The following is a 23,378-nucleotide window of genomic DNA, read 5'->3' as shown; positions in this document are numbered from 1 at the left end:
ATTAACAGTAACAAATGGCCATTGAGTACTGTTTTTTCTTTTTTTCATTTACGGAAACTTCTCATCTTCACGAAGACTGGCTACAACAGCTTCTTAAAAAAGATACTTTTTGGCCACCAAACTACCTCTTTGGCATCCAAGGTAATGCAGGAAAACTTTGACCCAAAGTATTCGCATATATTATTTGCATTAAGCATGTCACTTATGAAATGAGAAGTGATCTCAAGGATTTTAGGCTGAATCCTCAACTAAAATTTTATTTCCTTGTGCTGAATAGAACACATACAGATCCATATTAAAAACAGTCATCATATTAGGCAAATTCAATCTGTCAATGTAGTTTTAGTCCAGAACCAAACCAGTGTTAGGAATTACAGAGTTACCAACCAAACTGATTTCCTTTCCTGGTGGTTCTTTGTGTAACAGATGAGAGAAATAAAGTGGCAGAGTACCAGTGAACATTTGGAGAAAATACCTAATTATTTTCTTCCTAACCCAATTAGCCACTGAATAGTCATCTCAGAATAGTCACCACTGAATAGTCATCTCATCCCAGTTGGCCCATTAGGTTCCTGTGTGCCTCATCTTCTGTGAGAAAAAAAACCCTCATATCAATCATTCCTTATTTCAGATGTAAGATGCCGGGTGAGTTATTTTCCCCAAATTTCTTAAGCTCATTACTGGAAAAAAATTTCTCAAAACTTTTAGTAATGAATGAGTGTACAAGCAGCAATTGGATATTAATCCCATGGTGCAAGGATTTCCTGCAAAGTACCTTTAATGTGTTTGCATCAGCAGCAAGCATTAGGACATGCTATTTTGGCACCATAAGTTAGGTGTGTAGCACTACACATTACAGACCAAGTCATCCCAACCAATATTTATCCATAAGAACAGATAAACTGAACAAAAACATAGTTCTGATAAAACCTGCATTCACAACCTAATGTAGTTTAAAATAATTTTTTTTCACAATTGAGGGCTGCTATTTAGGATTGTTAATAATAAAAACAGGGATTATATAGAAGATAAAACACTATTTTTTACTGCTATATGTCTTGCTATATAAAACCCTCAACAAGTCAAAATATTTAAAACCAGTGTTTCAAATACCAAAAATCACACCTATGCTACTGTTCAGTAACTCCACTCAAATAAATGTTAGTACTGCATTCTTGAAGGAAAAAAACTGCAGCTGAGGCAAGAGCTCTGAAGTTTGCACTCACAGAGTTTAAAAGACCCCTACTCTACAAACTTGAAGACTACCACTCTGCTTCAATAACTCCAACCTGCCACATTTTACTTCAATAGGTAAAGCACTCTGCTGAGAATATAAAAAGTTATAAAAAGGCAATCATAAAAGATTAAATATTGGTAGGCATGTCAGCTTCCTTTTAATAAAAACAAAAATAGTCAATGTCATCTATTTAAATAAGTATCCTTTGTTATAGAGTGTTCCAGTTATTGAAAAAGGGCCCTTAAAAAACCCAACTGTCTACATCTTTAAACCCTATCCCTCTTACCCCATAATACACATTTGAGGGAAGAGTTATTTAATGTGCAAATTGGCAAAACAAATGTGGAGGAGAGGGGACTTCTTGAAATGATGTGCCCAATCAATTCTCGGTTTATTCTTTTCCAAAAAGTAAAATAACCAAAGTCTTAAAAATACACAAAACAGACCTTCATCTTTGCATTCCTTTCTAAATAAACACAAAAAGTATGTACAGCATGTTTAATAATATGCAATATGCAAAAGCTTTGTGTTGCTGTTAGCAACATCTATACCCACCCACCCTCCTTATTCACAAGTGTACCTCTACTAAACACAATTACATCACTAAGCCTGTTAGTTTGAGAGGGTCTTAAATTTGTTAAAACTGGAAAATCTTTGTATAGGGGCTCCATTCATTTGACTCAAGGTTGTAGACTTCCACCGTATTCAGAAATTCATTGCCATCGAATCCTCCCACTGCATAAATGGTGTTCCCTACAGTTGCAATCCCAGCATTGCTCCTTGGTGAAGTCATATTTCCCATCATCTTCCACTCATTTCTAGTTGGATCATACATTTCCACACAACTGATGGCATGAGAACCATCAAAGCCACCACATACAAACAGTTTTCCTAAAAGAGAAATGACATGGGGTAAATCCAGAGACTAAAGTATAATAAGGTAAAACTCCCCTAAATCTGTCTTTTGCTTAAAAATCAGTGGTTTTTAAAATAGAAATGCCTGTTCATTCTGTCAAAAAGAATTTATTAAATGCTACTAATATGGCAAATACTCTCTAAGAGCTGGGAATCAAATCAATAAAAAAACCATTCCCATATGGAACTTAGGCAACTTAAAAGGGGAAGGGAGAGGAAGCAGTAGCAGCATCTAAATAAAGTACAATTTTCACAAAAACTCTGTGGTAGTTACTACTATTATTTCAAAGAAGAAAAGAAGCAGGAAGAAGCTGGTCAATTATCCTATAGATGCAGCTACTAAGTAGCAAACCAGAATAGTTCTGTGCACTGGACTTTGTATCAGCCCAATGTACAGAATTAAGACTCAGAAGAGATTATAGGAAAGCAGAAAAATATTTTAGGGCTTTCCAACTGTATAAAATGATTTTGGGGCCAGGTGCGGTGGCTCATGCCTATAATCCCAATACTATGGGAGCCCAAGGTGGGAGGACTGCATGAGCCCAGGGGTTCAAGACCAGCCTGGGCAACACAGTGAGACTATGTCTCAATTAAAAAATAAAATAAAATGATTGTGGTACAGAAATTTCTTCTGGAAACAGAGTTATGACAATTTTCAAATAGATAAAATGTTAGCAATAAATGTAGCTTAGAAAAAATTTTATTACTGATTCTCAAATTCATTATTTTTTCATTTGACCATCACTTAACCAGCTTGCATTCTATGTATCTGTAAACCACACTGACAAGGCTCTAGGCCAATAGGCCGTGTCTACCCTTAAGCTTTCACCAGTTGAGCCGTAAGCCTACTAAAATTCAGCCTGGTACCAAAAACAATGCTAACTTTTAAATTATGGTTATATACTTAGACATTAAATAAAAGTCAATAAAATGGATGTGGAAAGAAAGCTATGTCTACATTTAAAAAGTTTAATACTTTGGAAACTTGTTAAAATAGTCTAAAGGTTATATTTCCAATTAGGTATGGAGTAGACAGTTGGAAAAGACTACGGATTTGCATTTACTTTGTTTTGCAGATCAGATTCTTTAAATTCTGGTTCTCTGGGAAACTCAAAATCCAAGATGATGCATTATGGATATATTTTATAGAAGAAAATGACTTGGAAATTCACTCAGTGCACCCATCAAAAGACTGGCAAATTAATTTAAGTTATATATCAAGTATTATAAGTCTTTGATTAGCAAATGTATTTCTAAAGGACAAATCACCCTAATCTCCATTGCATCACCAGAGATGACTGCTTCTGAATTCTCAACTGTACAACTATAGTTATCATTGACCTTTTCTCTCAGAGTTTTAGAACAAAGTCTTGCCACTATCTACTCTTCACTTCTCCAAATCTCAACACTCACCATTAAGAACAGCCACTCCAGCTCCTCGTCTAGCCACATTCATGGGTGCAATTAAAGTCCAGGTGTTATTTTCAGGATTGTATCGTTCTACTGTGTTCAGACAATTCCAAGATTCTGCACCTCCGATTATGTACAAATAACCACCAAGTTCACAGACTGCAGACTGGTGTCTCCCTACAAGAAAAGTCAAGATTATTGCTATATCTCCCAGACTTTAAGTGTGTACTACACATACTGTTAATTTAAAGGTCTTAAAAAAAAAAATGAAAAAAGGAAAAAAATCAACTTACGAATGTTAAGAGGAGCACAGCTCGTCCACAACTTTGTTACAGGATCAAATACATCACAATTTTTCAGTCCTTTTTGACCATATGGATCAGAGCCACCAACGATGTATAATTTTCCATCCAGAGCACACACTCCTATGTAAGTATAAAATAAAGTTATATATTGATAATTTAATTATCATATTTAAATACTGGATATCTCAGGAGAAAATTATTACCTGCATTACAACGGTTAGTTCTCAATTCTGGAACAGGAATCCAGTCATCTATGTTTGAATCATACATCTCTCCACAACTCAGGTCATCTGAGTGGCCATTTGATCCACCTACCACATAGAGCTGGCCCTATGCCAAAAGTGAGAGATGAGAATTTCCAACATCCTGAAGTTATGAGGAAAAAGCTAAATATAGGTTGCTCCTGGAACATGATGTGCTTACCATGAGTACAGCCATTTGAAATCGGGCTCTTGGTGTTCTCATGGGAGCAAGAAAGGACCAATGATCTGCATGTGGGTCATAGCATTCGACTGTTCGAAGACATTCCTCTCTGTTATAGCCACCTGGTAAAAAATAAGACCATATAGACTTATGTTTAAAGTATTAAACTGGGCCATGGTTTCTAGTCCTGTAAGTTTAAGAAATCTGCACAATGAGAAAAAGTATTAAAACTTTTTAGGGATGCCTTAGTTGATCTTTTAACTTAAGTGCTTGTAATAGCTAAAAAAAATAACATTATCAGTATAAGTAAACTGCTTAAGTCTTGGCTTGAAAATTAGAAAAATTTAGCCACGACATAATTTTTTTTTAAATTAGAGACAGACGTTGAACTGAAGGTTAGCCATATTCAATAGTATTGTTATTTCCCTGTCTTATTGGATTGCCATGAAAGATGGCATATTAAACCCTCTCTTTGAAAGTTTGCATGTTACAAAAATGCCCATCTACATGCTTAGCCAGTTGACTGCTTCTGTTATGTCACTCATCCTTCTGTTCTTACCTGCAGCTATGAGTTTGCCATTCATCTCTGCTGTTCCTAGACCAGATCGTGCGTACTGCATAGGAGACATGGGCTTTTCGATTAGCTCATCTTGTTGCATCTCAAAGCTTAAACTCTTACTTAGTTTTGGAGTACTTGTTGGTGAGCTCTGTGGGCTATTTCTCCCATGAAGAAAAATGACACAGAATATGCCATCCAGCACAGCCAGGCACAAGTAAGTGTTATCTGTAAGCACAAGAATTCCAGGTTTAAGATGTAATTATTACTTTTGGTTGGTGTATATGATCCTGAATTGGACTCCACAGTCTCCACATCCCAGACTGGAACAATCTGCTCTCATTTTCCAAATTTAATTGCTTCTGAGTTTTTTCCTCGAGTAGTCAATTTAAAAGGTATTAAATTGGCAACACTCCTTCTTAAACATAGGTAAGCTGAAAACAATGCTGAAAACAACTGGCAAGTGTCATATACTTACTTGAAGTCTTTTCTGAAGCAACGATTTTCCACTCATGCTTAGGGCTTTGTACTGTAGCATTTGGAGAAGAGAGACATCCAGTTGAACTGCTACTTATCTGCTTATGGCCATTCTCACGTGGTGGCTTTTTCTGCAAAATCAAAAGGTAGCTACAGAAACCTAGCCAAAGACCACATCTGATGTACCTTTGTTCCTGAGCTATTCCACAACATTGAGTATCCTTCACCTATATATGACATTTATAGGACACTAACTCAAGCCAGCACTTTCCAAATGACACAAATTACTGGCATACTTCCACCTCCACTTAATGATGAGACAACTACACCTAAACAATTACCCTAGGTAGGAAAAAGCTCAATTTTAACAATTTGAAAAACATGTTGCAAATCAAGACCTCAATAGAAGAAAGAAAAAAACCAATCTATAATTGATATAAGCTCACAGATTTTTATATTAAGTATAGAATCTTCTAAAAGAATGTTGTAAATTTAAAATAGTATGAATTAACAGAGAATACATTTAACCCACTATTTTCATGAAACTGTCAAACCTAACTAAATCATATGTACAGGTATCCTTCATACAATGCCAGCAAAACGTAAGCAGACATAGATTCATCCGGTTTCTCTGAAAGTACTTTACAGGAAAAAAGTGGCAATTACAAGAAACACTTAAAAGAATATTTCTTTAGGTATTATAGAGTGGTTTTCTAGACAAAATTACATCAAAACACAAGAAACAGTAATCAGAAATGAAACATTACTAAAAACAACCAAATATTCACAAAAGTAGAATATACAGGAACACTAAAGAGGGAGAAATGAACAAAGCTGCCAATATCCAAATAATTGTAAGAGAACTACTTTACACATGTGTTCTCATGTATGAGTTTTCCATGATGGTTTCCTTCCAATTACTTTAGCCTTTGCCACTTCCAAAGGATATGATCTTTTGGAATTGGAAGAGTAAAGACTACTCTGAGAGGAACTGCCAAATGAACAGGTAGCACCTTCAGCACCTGGCCTAGTTTGCTCACCCCACTTGTGCTGGTCCAGACGGCCAGACCACAAGGATAGGTAAAATTTCTAATGGAAATTTCTGTTGCTAGTGGAAGCAAAAAGCCACATAACAAGTAATAGAGAAAAAGATTTTGGTAGCTACTTGAAGCTATAAGAAAAAGCTATATCAAAAGTTAGGCCTCAGTGTGGTTACAACATACATAGGCTATTTTGAGAAAAGGCAGGGAATATATCATCAGTGGTTATCATTAAATTCCACTTAGATGTTTATTATGTACCTAGGTATTACTAGATACTTTATTTACATCATCTTTTTTAGTCCAGTGAGGGTGATATTATCTACCCATTTTATAGATAAAAATACTGAAACTCAAGAAGATACGCATTGCCCAAGGCAATACAGCTAAAAGAAAGACTAGGACTTATGAAGATAAACCCCACCCTTTTTATACTATGACAAGTTACGTCATAGTATGAAACAGATTTACACTATGACAGGCTGTTTTCCAGTTTTTCACTGTTACTAAAGTTGTGAATGCATCTGTTCATATCACTTTTATACTATGAATATTAAGAATAAAAAATAAGGTTAGACTTATCTAACCTTATCTATTATTATGAATTACAAAGTACATAAAACCTCATCCCAACCTATGGGAAGAAGGGATCCAAATATCACAAATGGATGATGCTTACATTGAGGCTGTATTGGGGTAAGAAAACTGTTCTAATATACAAACTATAATTAAGAGAAAATGACTGTGGAAGAGAAAGGCCCTATAGCAATGCTTCATAACAATGCCTAATAACAAACATAATATAGAAATGCTGGTTAAATCCTTTATATGTAAAGGATATATCCCTAAACCTTATTTTACATGACCTCCCAGAGGATTTGACAGTGTACAGTTTAGTTCTCCTTCAAATTTTCTTCTCCTACCTTAGGCAGCTTTTACAACATGATTAGATTCTTATTGTCCTGTAACTTTTCTAATGGCTTCTTCTCAATGTTCTTTTTCTTTTCTTGAAGTCTAACATGTGTCCCTCTCATCCTCTTCAATTCATGATCTCTATTCATGGCATCACATTCTAATGAGTCACACATGTCAGAATCCCACTTACTCTCAAATTCTTCCTTTTCCCTCATCTTGCTAAGCAATCACTAAGGCCTGCTAAGTCAACCTTTGTTAATATAAATGTCTACTTATAGACATACATAAAAAATCCATCCTTTCTCCTTCATACCCCTAGATTAAGCCCTCATGATTTTTTTAAAACCTGAACTACTACTGGCAATAGTCTATAAACTGGGCTCAAACTTTTATTGATCTTCTGCATCTGGTTATCAAAACAGGAAGGGTTCAAGGCAACAATTTTAGAAAATAAAAAACCAGAAATCAGTTGGAATATCCCAGCCCAGAGACTGCCACCTAATAGTTAGACTGTTCCCCAGTTTTTCACTATTACTAAAGTTGTGAATGCATAACTTTCATATCACTGTAGTCTTACCTAAGGCTTCCCACTGCCTATAGGATAAAGTATAAGCCCCATTCGATACTCTTTGCTATCTAACACTTCTCCCTTTATCTGCTATGCAGACTCCTCTAAATCCTAAGACTGCTCAAAAGTTACCTCTTGTGTGAAATATCCCTGGCTTCTCTCCTGTCTCATTGTGTCCTCCCCTTTAGGCCTTTCATAGCTACCCCTTATAAGCCTGTATTGTTTTGCCCACTCTTAGAAGGTCCTACAAGCAGAAACTGTCTCTCAAGACACATTTTTGTGTTGCCATACCGAACTATGGCCTGCCATTTATTGGGCACTCAACCTCTCTGCATGTTGAAAACATACTTTTAAAATGTTAACTCGAAATGTTTAGAGTTAAGGGGGAAAATATCCTCAATATATTCAAAATGTACAAACTAAGTTCTCAACTAATTCAAATTCCAAAACTTTTAGAAAATAAAGATATTCACCCACTATTGCCACAGGACACCAGAGAGCTAACACCTGATAATTTGTAACCATATAGGCTACTACTAAGTCTACCACTTACCCTCTGATTTTTAAAGAAAAGCATTCCTCAGTCTGGGTTGAGTCAACTACTTTATAGCTTGTCCCTCAAAAACATAATTTGAGCTAAAGGCCAAATAAAAAGAGGCAAGAGAAAGGCTGCCAGGATGCTAGAAACCTTCTCTTCTTGATTTGGGTAGTGTTTACACTGGTAGGTTCACTGTGTGGCAATTATGACTTGTGTACTTTTCTGTATTTGTCCATAAACTTAAAAAGTTTAGACCTGAGAAGTTTGTTCTCTAGTAATTGTTGATAATGTGTCTGAATAATTATGTGTTTACCCGTAGGGGAGACATGAAATTGGATTTTATAAAATGCAAAGTAACTCAATCGGCACAGTGGAACTCTACTATATTTTAATTCATTTTGGTTAAGAAACATCTAGATCAGGTTGTAACATATGATCAACCACTTTTAAACTTATTACATTGTATAGTCCATCTTACCTATACCATTTCTAATTTCCAGTGAGACAGCTCAGTAGTTAACATCCAAAATTTCTTTCATAGCCATCAACAATTTAAGTCCCCCTGCCCCTTTTTTAAAAAAACTGAGTTTATCAGTTATGCCTGCCACAAACAACTACTTTTCATAATCTTCCCAAATAATTTCTATATTGTTCCATCTTATTGGTCTTTACTATTTGTAATTCCTGCTTTATGAGAAAAAAATTTCAATAGAGTTTCCTAATTCGTTAATATCTTTTCATGTGGCAAAAATACTAACTCTAAGATATGCTTGTTTTCTCCCAAAAATGTTTCTGTCCAGTTATACCAATGAAATTGGTCTACTTTCCTTTATTAAAGGAAAATTTAAGTATGCTATCAAATTCTCTAGTCAAATTTTAACCTGAGGTTACCTCAGACTGTGCAATGTGTACCTGCACAAACTGAATGTGGTCATCATCACTGCCAAACACCTCAGCCTGTCCATCTAGTAGGTTCCCATCAAGCAGCTTGTGATCAGCTGAGTAGTACAAGGTTTGAACCTGCAAAACAGCAACAGAACACCCATGTGGCTACGGTCACCATGGCTACTCCACTAGTATGCAGATTACACAAACGCCTCAAGGTAACCTCCAGTGTGCTTCTTGAACTTCTTGACATATTACTCTGGCAGGATCCGGAGGTAAAGAAAAATACATGTCATGGTGGTAAAAATTTAAACAAAAACAAAAACAAAAAAACAAAATCAAATACAAAATCTTTCAATACTGGCTGAAGAGTCGTTGGCTTGATTGGCTTGAAAGAAATCTTCATTTTTTTCATAGCTTCTATCATATAACAGTAAGAAAAAAGCACTAATACAATATATACTCTTAAATAATATACATATTTACAATAAAATACTGAATATAGTTTACACCTTTGCAGATAAGTGGTCTGGTTTGCATAAACATATTTCCTTCCTGTAAGCAATGTCAAGAAAAACAAAGAAAAAACAAATGCAAAATTTCAAGCGAGCTGTAGAGTTATCTCCATTGACAGATGCAAATATACAGCAAATGCATCTGACTTTCAAGTGGGAATCATAGAATTTAAAGATAATCTGTTAGCCCTTTTAGAACATAATGATGACAGTGTTTCTGCAGGCCTAACAGATTTGGTAAGCTCTCAAAGGAACTCTGAAATGTTTAAGTGGAGAGTGAAACTTAAGGTTACTCCACTGCTCCACCTGCGTGTTTTCAATTCCCACCATTTCTCCATCAATTTTGTTTATCTTGTGTATTTTTTAAAAAAGTAGCCCAAGTTAAGTGAGTGACTATATGTATGAACAACACCATTGAAAAACACACAGCTTTAAAGACAAGAATCCTGTAAAGGAGTAAACACCATTAAATCATCATCGTTCTCTGCCCACAGCGGATTTTTCTTAGGAGAACTGGGGCAGGACTGCTGCTTCTTTACGTGTCAATACACTTGAGGTTTCTTCTTGTTTCTTCAGTCTTGGGTATCCTAGTTTTGTTAATAAACCTATGGGGAGATAAATCAATGGGGAGGAACAACCATTAGAAGCTTTTACCTACTTGTCAAATTTAAAGCAAAAACCTGTGAAGAAAAATTAAGAATCTACAGAAAATTTCAGTACCACTTCCCATTTCTAAAGCAAATTACAAGCTACTTTAAAGAAAGTTAACAGCACATAATAAGCAAAGAAATAAAAAAAGAAAAGCAGAAGACCAAACTGAACAGTTCATTCAGCTCACCTGGACACCCCCCCTGTTTCTCAGCTTAGGGGTACCTATAGCAAAATTTAAATTCTTTAGGGTCATGGTTATAAAATAAAAGTGAAAGGGAATCCTTCATGTTATAGCAAAATAATTTTTAAAAGTGGTTGAATCCCATTTACTTTAAAACTAACCTCTTCCATCAGCTCTTCCAGACTGTCTCCATTCTCCCAGATGCTACGCTGCACCCAGTTGATTACCTTTGTATACAATTTGCCATTGCTGGGCAAGCAAACATTATCTTCAAGCATTACCTCCAACTAGAATTGGAAAAAACAATGACATGGATCAGTGTTGGACTTCTAGTTCTCAGCTTAATTCCCAATTTCATAATAAAGTTGTCATAGATGCACAATTCATTCCATACATTTACTCTAATTTGTAAGGAACCAGTAATCAAAAACAAAGTAAACAAACTGGTAGATAGAAACTCATTACGCTGCTAAGAACAACAGTATAATTTCGATGTACCATTTCATAATCACTACTCACTTGCTTGAAACACAGACCAAGATTCCATGCCTGGAACTAGATAGTATACATCTGTTTATAGAGTTCACTCCTTACCTTTAGCCTTGGAAGCTTAAGAAACTCCTCCTCTTCCGAAATTTGTAACAAATGCTCCTGAATATAAGCATCAACTTTATTCAACAAACGGGAGTCTCCCATACAACTTGCAAAATTTCGGTAAGAGATGCAGCTGGTAACATCCATTCTTGATAGTAAATAATCACCACAAACCTTGGAAAAGAAATATATGAGTGCCAACACTTACATATCTTTTATTCAACAAATATTTAATGTTCAGTGTGGTAAACACTATATGAAGATACAAAGATGAAGCAAAAATCACTGTCTTAATACAACAAATGTAATAGTGGTAATAACATGTATACAAATGATAAACATCAAATTATGCTATACAGATATGTAAGTTTTAGTTTAAGGAGAGATGCAACAAATTGAAATGCTATGTAAGTTCACATAAGTATTTTTAAGTAGAATAATGTGGTAAGGCTTCATGAAACAATATCTGAACTGGGCTCTACAGGAGAGATGATATTGATATTGAATGCAGACAGAAGTAGAGAAGATGCTGCAAACAATTTAATTTGGTTGGAGAAAAGATAACTAGGAAATAGTTTTGGAAAAACAGCAACTATATTAGGGAAAATCTAGAATACTAAATTCAGGGATACGTGCTGTAAATTAAGGAAGGATTTTTGAGCCAAGGAGTGGTATTAGAAGAAGGGCTAGCAAATACAACTTTTTCTTAAAGGCCCAGATAGTAAAAGCATTTTAGGCTTGTAGACCATACTGTTTGTCACAACTGCTCAATTCTGTCATTGTAGCTGGAAAGCAGCCTAGACCATATGTAAATGAGCACACATGGTTGTATTGCAATAAAACTTTATAAAAATAGGCAGCTGGCCGGTAGGCCTTAAGTTTACTGGCCCCCATACATTAGGGGATTAAATGCCTATTTTCCAAAAGTACTTTTTACTATTAAATTCTAGAAGGAATACTTTTAGAGAGCACAGGAAGTTTAGGAGAACACAGAATTGAGGACATAAGTTACGTGATTAACTCTTAAGAAAAACATTTATTTCAATTCATGCTATCAAAGGCTGACATAGCCACCCTACCAGAGAAGACTGCTGAAAGGGTAAGACTTTAGCCCAAGTTATCTGAGAAGTGTGATCTTGCTACATTATTATAGCCAAACAGTTAAAATAACATATTGACTATTCTGAGGGAAAAAAGGGACATTGTCAATTCCTTGAGACTAACAAGATGTTTCATGATAAATTCAGCATTGCAATAACACAAAATAAGACTCCATAAGTGATTTTATTTACTTCTGATACTCTACCTGCTTTACTCGATCCATCTTCAGCTTTTTTGCTGCAGAATAAACATCTTTTACCAATTCCTTATCTGCTTTCAACCTATTAAAAAAAAAGTTATTTATGATACCAAAGCCTTAAAACACACTTAATTTAAATATATGTAGCAAGACTTGGAATTTTCTGAAGATATTCCCTAATTATATGGTTTACTTCAAATGTACTTACTGAGCAGTGTAGGCATAATTCAACAAGACTTCAACAGCTTCTGGATTGAGATCATCAAATTTAACATGAGAAATTCCATGAGGATCACTATCACTATTAAAGATTTCAAATAAATAGGGACTGCAGCAAGCTAGCACTGCTCTGTGTGCTAACATTTCATGGCCACAGACCTGAAATTATGAAGAATTATAATTATAAGTAGTGTGGATTATGTGCTTCTCTAGCTAATTACTACATCAGATTGCTTTATCTTACATTTCTCAGTATTCTTTTAAAAAATCATTTCATTAAATGCCTATGTAAAAGAAAATAAGCAAATCTAAGAACCTATGGCTTTTAGTAATAAAAAATTCTATAAATTTTGAATTAAGTTTTAAATACCTGAAGTCGAACATCACAGAACTGGCCACTTTTCCTCAGGGCATTTAATTTGGCAACAGAAGACTCAATAAAATTTTCATCCTCAAACATCAAATATCCATTGGGAATCATTTTTCCTTATAAATTTGGCTAAATGAAAAGCAAGCCGAGTTATTTTACTTGCAAATAATGGTTTTAAAAATATAATGCTAAAGAGTAATACAGTCTCTTTATTCTCAAATTCCATCCTATAAATGATACATAAAAATTTCATCACACAAAAACATAGCTGAAACAACACCTGTGCTGAATGTCCAAGTCTTTGTTCCCTAATACTTTGGTCATAAGACTTTCAAAAGATTCAAACAGTAGCAGCTATCTCAACAATTTTGGCTGGGTTCCCATGCCTATTAAGCAAATTGATTCTGAAGGGAAGGAAATGAAACTCCATCCTGCCCAAACCCATATAACAAGTAACCTAAAAGCCTGAAAGGGTAAAATAGCCAGTACATATAGGTTTCCTTGGATTTGGGCTCCTGTCATTCACTTTACAAGTGAGAAAAACTATTATTTATCCTAATCCTGCCCCTTTTCAGTTTCCTTAAAGGGCCCCCAATTTGCTCCTAGTCTTCAAAATTATATACAGTCAAGATTTATATGCAGAAAATTGCCTACTTTCTTCCTCCCTTGCCATATACACAGACTTAAAAAGTCTGATTAGTCTTGTCACTGTATCTACAAAATGATTTTTATAAATGTTTTGAAACATAAGTGATTAAAAATGAACTTATATTCTGTTCCTTTCATATATTCTAAATCACTTATCTCATCAGATTATATAAATATAAATGGGAACTTAAAACTTTTTTGCATTTTACCATTACTTATAAACAACTGACTAATGACTACACAAAATGCATAATTAAAAAACAGTAATAGGCCGGGCGCTATGGCTCACACCTGTAATCCCAGCACTTTGGGAGGCCGAGACAGGTGGATCATTTGAGGTCAGGAGTTCAAGACCAGCCTGGCCAACATGGTAAAATCCTGTCTCTACTAAAAATACAAAATTTAGCCAGGCGTGGTGGTGGGCACCTGTAATCCCAGCTACTTGTGGGGGCTAAGGCAGGAGAATCGCTTGAACCCAGGAGGCAAAGGTTGCAATGAGCCGAGATCGTGCCACTGCACTCCAGCCTGGGCAACAGAGAGACTCTATCTCAAAAAACAAAATAAAGAACAGTAATAGGGAGGCCAAGGCAAGAAGATTGCTTGAGCCCAGGGGTTTGAGACCAGTCTGGGAAACACAGTGAAATCCTCTCTCTACAGAAAATGTGAAACCCGTCATGGTGGCGGCGCACACCTCTAGTCTCAGTTACTAGGAAGGCTGAGTCAGGAGAATCACTTGAGCCCAGGAGTTCCAGGCTGCAATGAGCTATGATCCCACCACTGCACTCCAGCCTGGGCAACAGAGTGAGAGCCTCTCTCTCTAATTTAAAAAAAAAAAAGGCAGTAAGAAATTTTACTTTGAAGTCAAAATATAGAAAAGAAAAATATGAAAATGTTTTTTATACTCAAATGATTACTGACTTCTCTGCCTTTAAAAAAAAAAGTATGAAAGGTTTACTGTACTCGACATATCATCTTCAGAAAAACAATATGTCTTAATACTGGACTAGGCAGAGAATATTCACTTACCTACTCTGTTGGTGGCAAATGTATTTCTGGGAACTCTTAAGTAATCCAAGGACAAAGGAGTGTTAAAAGGCGTACTTCGTCAGGGTATGAAGACAGGTGGTTGAAGTGAAGGCAGATGTGTCTTAAGCTCTAATGGTGATTCCAAAACTATCAGGCTTGAAAATGATGTAATCAAGTCCTTAAAAGCTATAGACACGAATTTCTTCTGTGATAATGGTGCATCATAATCTATAACAATGATAAATTTGAGTTATTCAGAATGATCAAAGACTCATTGATCTAGGTAGAGCAGATCATGTAAAACAAGTCCTGATCTTCAAGAGATTTGAGCTAAATGGCAAAAATATTCCCATTACATAAAAAAAGAACACAAATGCAATTCCACATAAACATTTTTCATTTAACTTGTAACAACCCAAGTGATCTAAAAAAAAAAAAAAAGGCCGGTCCTTTCCCAAAGACCGGGGACTAATGACGTGTTTATGAGAGGTATAAAAGCACAAGACTTACAGAACAAATGTCAATACTGTTTAACTCTAATATTCTTTACTATTAATTTCCAACTAATATGCCAACATGCGATCTGTTTTGAGCCAGCAAGCAACCTTAGGCATTATTCCCAAGCATATATACTATGTTACTGTTCCTCAAAATGAACTCTGCACTTCCCAGACTCTGTTAAGTTTGTTCAAGTTCTTCTCTCTACCTGGAAGGCCCTTAACCCAACCTATGCCAGAGGAAATTTTACAGCCATAGAGCCTCTGCCAAATGCTCCCAGTTGGGAAGCAGTTTCTCCTCATGTTCCACATATAGAACCCTCTCTGAGAGGTATTTATGATCTTCCAGCTGGTCTATTTCATGCTGTATTTATATATACTTGTTTATCTTCCTTGACTCATGGGCAAAGCTTCTGTCTTGTTCATCTTTTGTATCCATCCCATCTCCTTTCTACCAGGACTAGCCTAAAATCTTGAACATAAAGGTGAGTAATTTGTTAGAACAAACTAAACAGAAGGGAAAATACTGATGCCTGTGCTTTGTATGATCATTTTTCTCATATACCGTAATAAACTACCAATGGAATCATTCTGGTTCAAACCTAATCTTCAAGGTAATCAGTCCTCCTACCTATTCTCCCTCCCTCGTTTTCACATCATCAATTACTAGTGTCAAATTCAGATGGTACTTATTTTTTAATCACCTGAACTGCTATTACACCACTATTAATTCTGGAAACCAGAACTAAGAAATAACTTACCTGAAATATGTGCAAATATATTCATTTTTATGGATCTATTATCTGTCTTATACATCAATACAACAATTCTAAATCTAACAATTATGTCAAAGTGAATAATCACTTACCACAGGACTCCACTGCAGGCTGGTTCAGTTCAAATTCAACAAACCTACTATGCTTAGTTCAACATGTGTCCTAACAGGTTTCTCTGTAACAGGTTTCATTTCAAGGAAACCCAAGAATGCCAATTCAGGTTGGGATTGTTATGAATGCTTACCCCTGCATTAAAACTGTATCACAGCATTAGGTAATATTGATTTCCTCTGCTCTACCTTTTATCTAGGTTAGTTAATTTGGCTTTTCTCAAGAAACTAGTTCTAGCAAATGTTTTCCAAATATACACAATTCTTTGTACACAGAGAGAACACACTACCCTAAAGAAACCTTCAAACATTTTCAGCCAAGACCTGGCTCAAGCTAAGAAAATTTTCATATATATATGATATATACTGGCATGGTCAACTCACAGGCATAGTTGGCAACTCCTAACTTCAGTTTCATAAACTGCTCTTAAAATAAGAGTAAGAGGAAGGAGTCCCTATGCAAATTGTTATATTAAAATGCATCCTCTGAAAAGCCAAAAAGATAATATGAAGGTACTATTTTAAACTTTCACCAGTTTTATTCATTTTTTACTTGTAAACTTGATCTAACCAAAAACAAAAATGGTATCCATTTACTATATTTGACAAATTGAATGTTCTACCTAAAATTTATTTTGGAAAAAAATGGTTAAAATTACCGCAGCCCTTGGAGAAAACACTGGAGAATTTTTGGGGCGATTTGCATCAGACAAATTTGTACAATATTATTATGAGTTTTGTAGTAAAATGAATCCTATATTTAGTACTTGATTTTTATTTATTTTTTACTCTAATTCCATAACAGATTATTAGTACCTCGTTTTTAGTACATCAAGGTCATAATATGAACCTCATCTCTTTAATATCTACGACCAGAGTACAAAGCTACCTGATTTTAAAAGCCAGCCCAAATCTAGATGACATTTAAGTTAATGCAAACTTATTTTATTTAATTATTGTCCTCATACACTATATTCCTACTTCCCACCCACCTCAAGGATCAGATCAATTTTGGAGGGGATCAGATCAATTCCTGTTGCAAACCATGTTTTTGAAAGTTCACATTTACTTTCATTAAAGTGAGCTAGGGCAAATCAAGAGTTTTAAACTACTCCCCAAACTGACAGGGGATCTTATTTGGTCTATAAAACTCAAGCATGATAACTAGTGGAATTTAAAAAATGGGGAAAATTGTTTTCTTTGAAAATCCATACCAAAAGCCCAAACATCCCAGAGTCATATAAGAATATAAAACATAGAATTATTTGGTATTTAAAATATACTTTCAACTAAATCTACACCTAGGTCACTATTCTTACACACTGAAAACAAGGATCAAATGCAATATATTCAGATAAATTCAGGATACTTCTATGGCCACTGCAAGGGATATCGAAGACTCATAAATGAGTAATTAAACTGCTTTAATAACACCCAGAAGAAGTTCACAGCCCAGAAAGATTAGCTTAACTGAAATACAATTCAACAGGCTTATCAAAGTTGTTAAAAAGGTACAATATGTCCTCTGCTAACATTTTTCTCTGGCCTTCAGTAAGAGCAAGATAAAGCAAAAGGCAATCGTTTGAGGGCAGTCAGCTCCCACCAAGTAGCCATCAACTGCAATTTTAAAGGAAAGACTTTATAATACAAAGTAAATCAACAAATCTTTTTAAAACCAGAAGTTACAGCTTTCCAATGTAACCTCTAAAACCACCATCACTCACCATCTATGTATATGAAAACTCACTGAACTCATTCATTCCATCCATGCTCATAGTTTTGTAATTCTTTCACTACAACACAAACATATTTGCACCAAATGTGAAGGCACAAACTGAAATGGAATGCTCGTATCATAACACAATAAAAGTTAACTCAGTTCTCTAACCTTGAACACTTCACAGGGCAGTCAGAAAGATAAAACAAGCTATGAAAATAGCTTGAACAGGAAGGAAAAAAGGTATTAGCAAATATATTCCAGAAATGGCAGCTATTTCAGTTTCAACAGATTGTAGATTTGCAGGATGCATATGGTCATAGTGGGCAACGAAGTAAGAAAGCCTAATTCCAAGGTTTAAACAATGCTAAGCATGGAAAGCAGATGAAGGATTTAAACAAGGAGGCATAGGGCATCCTAGCAGAAATGTTGGGGATGGTCTAGAGGAATGAGTAAAGCATGGAAACAGGGCAGTTAAGATTCTGTACACCCGTGCTCCTTTAAGGCAGTGAGGACTTAAGATATTTTATTTTAGATATGTGGCATCCTTATTAAAATCAATTATCAAAATTAAGATATGTGGTATCCTTATTAAAATCAGTTACCAAAAAGCGTAACACAAAGTCGTTTATAGTTTGCTACATGGAGAAGGGAAGGAAAGGAAGAATTTGGTTTGAGACGTTCTAATGCTGAGGTATCTGCATGTTAATAACAAAAATATAATAGTATGATGTTAAGTATAGGTTCAGAAACATTTACAAGATATACAACTTGTAGTTTACAAGTGTGTATTTTCTGTTGTTCTAACAAAAACCCAGAAATCACTCTCTTACAATACTTCAATTTACACACACACACTAGAACATGACATGGTGGGAAGACCCCCAACCTTTAAGAATTCCTATTTGCAGGATTTGACTATACAATCGCACTGCTAAAAAGTGGATGAAATGACTTACTTAGAGTTACTTCATCTTAATATCAATTATTAAGATACTTCCTTAACAGGAAAGCATATTTAAAAACGTATTTGCAAAACTACATTTAATTACCATCTAACAAATCCTTCAAGCAAGAAAAACAAAATCCCACCTTCCAAAACCAAGTAGCCAAAAAGACTAATTTAAAACTAAGACTAAAACCTGAAATGTTTTGTCTTGGGGGGAAAGCTAGAAAATCAACTACAAATTATTGGCTATAGAAATTAGTATCTATCAGTTAACTAGAGATTTCATTTATTAGGAAAACACAGGAAAACCATTCTAGGGCTCTCTTTGGTCAGTGGCTCAAGTTCCGTTTACCTCTGGCTACCAAATTATGGACTTGATAAGTAGCCTGCCAGCTGGCATTAAATGATACTAGTCTCAATCCAATTCTAAAGTCCGTGTTTACCTCACGTCCAGACTTAACCAATACAACTACTCCTTCAGTATCTTTAAGACAGAAGTGTCAGCAGGCTTTAGCCTAAAAGTAATCATCAGTATTTTGTTTTTCCTAAATCAATCACTGGTGCTAGAATTATTAAAAGAAAGCATGGCCTGTGGCACTGTAGTCTATGCTGTACTTATTCATCTGTTAAGAGTGGTACTAGGCTTCCAGAGTTGTCATCTATTAGTAGACAGAAGATCACAACACAACGAATAGCTTGACGCCAAGGTGTTCTAACGCTCCATCACTGCAACAGACATGAACAAAATGCGCCCTCTTGGACATCTGTATTTCTCCTTGAAATGTCAGCTGCCTCAAACCAATAGGTACGTCCACTACGGACTGGGGGGCGGGGGGGAAGTAAATGTAGTTCTCAACTAGTAGTTCAATTTACCCTAGGTTCAACCCTCAGCCTGATACCTTCCTATCTATCATCAAGAGCTTATAATCAGAGACACTTAACCAAAAGCGTGGAGGGACGGAAAAAGAGCAAATCTTGCCACTTATTTCTTTCATAAAAAAGAAAAAGCTTCCCAGGCCTTCCTCCGCGCGCGGTCAGGCCCGCGCCCACTCCGAAGGCTGCTAGGCGAGGCCCCCAGCGCCCGCACACCCCCGCCCGGGATTGGCCAGCCCTGCAGTCACTCAGTACCGACACGTCAGGGCAGCCGCTCCCTCCCTCCTCCCGCCCCCTTCTCCCCGCGCTTGGCAAGAAAAGCGGGCAACGTGGAGCGGGAACAAAGGACCCCGCGCGGCCCACGGCGATCGGGGACTCCGTGCCACCCTACTCCAGGCCCGGGGCTGGCTGCCCGCCCACACGCGCCAAGTCCCGGGAGCTCTTCCAGAAGAGAATCCCACACCCCAGGCAAACCCAAGGAGAGGCGTCCGCTCCTGACAGCACGAACGGGGAGTCCCGCGCCCTCCTTCCGGTTGGTCATCCCCTCCCGGCGGCGCCCTAACCAGGCCCCCCAAAACCCTTCGAGCAAAAAAACTCTCGTTCCTCCCAGCCTGCCTCCCCCGCGCCAGTGCAGAAAAGGGGTTCGAGCCTCCGCGCTCTCCGAGGCGGCCAGCGCCCGCTCTCGGCCGCCAACGCGACTCGGCAACCATGGCAGCGCTGGAGCGCCGGCCCAGCGCGGCGCGGGCTTCACGTCCCAGAGGGCGGCGGCGGTGGCGGCCGCCGCTTGGGGCTGCCTCCTCTGATGAGGACACCGCTTCCGCGCCTCCTACCCTCTTCCCATCCGCCGGCGCCATCCCCTCATCTCGGATTCTAGCCGCGCCTTCTCCCTCATCTGCCGTTCGTAGAACCAGCGCGTATTACCTGGTTCATCTCTGAAGAGATGGCAACATTCATCTCTAGAGCTTCGATGGGAAGCAGGAGGAAGCGGGCGGGAATCAGCCCAACGGAAGGCGCCAAGAGGCGGCGGAAGGGGGGAGCGGTCAAGTAGAAGGACAAGGGTCCAGTCCGTGGAGACTGAGAGGAGTGGGGAGCGCCGCCGAGAACTCGCGGGAACTCGCTCGCTCGCCGACACAGCCGCGCCGAAGCAGCAGGCGCAGAAACTGCGCTCAGCAGCTCTGAGCTACCGACCTCCACGCGCGACCGGGAGACACTGCCTCTGCCGCCGCCGACCGCTCGCGCCGCACCCCCTTGCACGTCACCACGTGCGCCGCCGCCGCCAACCCCTCCCAGCCCGCTTCCGTCTCGAATCCATCTGCAAATCACAGGCGAGCCCCATAAAGATCCCGCTCTAGGCCCCGCCCCCGCCCGCGGCCCCGCCCACATCCCGCCTCGCCCTCCTCCCTCTTCGACTCGGGTTCCTTCTTTCTCGGTGCAACTAGGTCAGCGCAAGGTGATCTGAGGAGATAGGCGGCGCTCGGGGGGCGCCCTCGTTCTTTATCGCGCGTTTGTCCCTCCCTCCGTTCCTTGCCCCACACCCTCACTTCGTCCAGTGCGTTGCCTGTTCCGGAACTGGTTCTCTCCAGCCGCCCTCACCTGTACTGACTTCCCCTCGAGGCACAATAGCCTGAGAGATCAGACGTGGGAGATTAGATTGCTCGGCGTCAGACCTACTTCTAGGCAACCCCCCTAGACTGCAGCTGCTTGCCGTGGACATTAGGATCTAGCTGGGCATGAGCTCTTAACTTTGGGGTCGGGGGGGAAGTGGCGTGTGCGGGGAGGAGGCTTGCAGAGTGTGAGAAAGAAGAGAGGCACTCTCAGAAGAAGTCGAACAACTAACCCCTCATTTGGCCTGGTTTGGGTGAGAAGATTGAGTCCCTTGGGGAAAAAAACAATTGGAGAAGTCAGAGAAGGTATAATACTATCAGTGGTGCCACAAACACCAGTTTACTTCCAGTTTTCCCCCCCCCCCCCCCCGCCCCGGGTTTGTTTTGTCTGCGTGCAGCTCTCCTTTTGTTGGAGACGCTGAGTCAGTTCTCTACTGGTCTTGCCCTCTTCCGGAAAAATAAAACAGGCCTGAGAAGTGGTAGTTCCTATCCTAACCTCCTGGGGCCCTTTAGACCAGGTGCCAGACTTCATTATCCACCCCACCACCTTGCCCAGGAGGGAGATGTGTGAAAGCGAAACGTGATTTAAGCTGGGATCTGGCAGCAACTTCGTGGACTCTGAAGGGCAGGCAGGAAAGGTTTTTTGATTGAAGGAGCGGGATGTAGTGAGGTAAAATTATATCCAAATTAGAGTTTGGTAAAGGCTTCCAGGTTAATGTCCTGTTACGCTTATCCTGATTTGTGGAGGACACTTAAGCTGTCTAGGCCTAACTTTGTGTTTGATCACTCACCTAAATTTGTAGACATTCTAGGAGCTCTTTGTCAATACCTCTTCCCGTTTTTATCTTTATTTATGCTTATGGAAGCAGGAAAAGTAAATTTTGGGAGCCTTCATCTGCAATAGAAGGTTTACAACTTTTTATTCTAAAATCTTGAGGCAAGGAGACTTATTCCCCGCCCCTTTTTTCCTCACAGATTTCTTGCATGTCTCCCCCGACCCCACCACTGAGAATTCAATTGTAGGATGAAACAAGAACTAAGATGTCTATTAGTGTGATTTTTATATCTTTCTTAAGGGGAAAAAGACTGACATTTGACACTGCGCTCTTGTTTTGTCTTGCTGATAATAACTGACAGCAATGTTTACTTTTATTACAAATGAAACTATCAGGGTACGTACCTTTCAAACTCTTTTAATACAATGGGTTTCATCCTTCCAGTGGGAGAGTGTGAATTGCCCACTCTGGGTAGGCACATGACTGCATGGCCTGTTGGATACATGGTCACACTTGCTGTACTCTAGTGCCTTTGTGACCTGAAACAGTCAACACTTTTCTTAAAGCTACAGTGTGCTACACTCATTGTATTTTTGCTTTGTATGGAATTGCAAATTTTCTTATTACCTTCTCTATGAATAATGGCATAACTTATGCATTCCATTTGCCTTTCAGGGAACTTGATGGCTAATTTCAACCTCTTAAAGTAACAAATTATGTTGTAAGATTTTGCTCTTAATGTAGCAGTCCCCTTTATCCTTGGTTTCACTTTCCAAGATTTTGTCAACCATGGCCCAAAAATATTACCTCACTACTCTTGCATTTGGGGGGTACTATTACATAAAATGATAGTTATGTGAACACAAGCACTGTCACACTGCAACAGTCTCACAACCCAGACAGCAACTGGCTAATGGCAGTCTGGGCAGGGACAGAGGGGACTGTGCTCCTCAGAATGGTGCACAGTTTAAAACTTATGAGTTATTTCTGGAATTTTCTATTTATGTCACAATACTTATGTCATTTACCTCACTTCGTCTCATCATGTAGGTATTTTATCATCTCACATCACCAGAAGGAGAAGGGTGAGTTCAGTACACTAAGATGCTTTGAGAGAGAGACCATACATAACTTTTATTATGGTATACTCTTAAAATTGTTTTATTTTATTTTATTTTATTTTATTTATTTTTTTTTTGAGACAGAGTTTTGCTCCCAACCAGGAGTATAATGGCACAATTTCAGTTCACTGCAACCTCGGCCTCCAGGGTTCAAGCAATTCTCCTGCCTCAGCCTCCCGAGT

The 23,378-nt window shown here is 38.1% G+C and overlaps 1 protein-coding gene across 1 annotated transcript; it reads right to left on the bottom strand.

Annotated features, from left to right (window-relative positions):
- Positions 1 to 234: 234 nt before the first annotated feature.
- On the bottom strand, positions 235 to 21,316 carry IVNS1ABP (influenza virus NS1A binding protein). Its single transcript, XM_011973229.1, has 16 exons — positions 21,289 to 21,316; positions 20,617 to 21,007; positions 14,774 to 15,001; positions 13,100 to 13,228; positions 12,719 to 12,888; positions 12,517 to 12,592; positions 11,211 to 11,384; positions 10,778 to 10,903; positions 9,276 to 9,404; positions 5,325 to 5,454; positions 4,850 to 5,074; positions 4,291 to 4,412; positions 4,071 to 4,197; positions 3,856 to 3,987; positions 3,566 to 3,739; positions 235 to 2,128 (listed from the first exon to the last, which is right to left on the bottom strand). Exons 4-16 carry the CDS (start codon positions 13,208 to 13,210, stop codon positions 1,875 to 1,877), a joined length of 1,950 nt encoding a protein of 649 aa, XP_011828619.1. The 5' UTR covers positions 13,211 to 13,228; positions 14,774 to 15,001; positions 20,617 to 21,007; positions 21,289 to 21,316; the 3' UTR covers positions 235 to 1,874.
- Between the last annotated feature and the right edge of the window lie 2,062 nt (positions 21,317 to 23,378).

This window comes from Mandrillus leucophaeus, unplaced genomic scaffold (genome assembly GCF_000951045.1).
Source record: "Mandrillus leucophaeus isolate KB7577 unplaced genomic scaffold, Mleu.le_1.0 Scaffold1000, whole genome shotgun sequence".
NCBI classification, from domain to species: Eukaryota; Metazoa; Chordata; class Mammalia; order Primates; family Cercopithecidae; genus Mandrillus; species Mandrillus leucophaeus.
The sequence above is the reverse complement of the archived record's forward strand: the minus strand, read 5'-3'. Positions and strand labels throughout refer to the sequence as shown.

Excerpts from the sequence above, each read along its gene's own strand:
- IVNS1ABP (XM_011973229.1), bottom strand. The coding sequence starts at position 13,210 with ATGATTCCCAATGGATATTTGATGTTTGAGGATGAAAATTTTATTGAG. Across the intron at positions 12,593-12,718 it reads AATTATGCCTACACTGCTCA|GTTGAAAGCAGATAAGGAAT; the intron begins GTAAGTACATTT and ends TTTTTTTAATAG. Across the intron at positions 3,988-4,070 it reads AACTAACCGTTGTAATGCAG|GAGTGTGTGCTCTGGATGGA; the intron begins GTAATAATTTTC and ends ATACTTACATAG.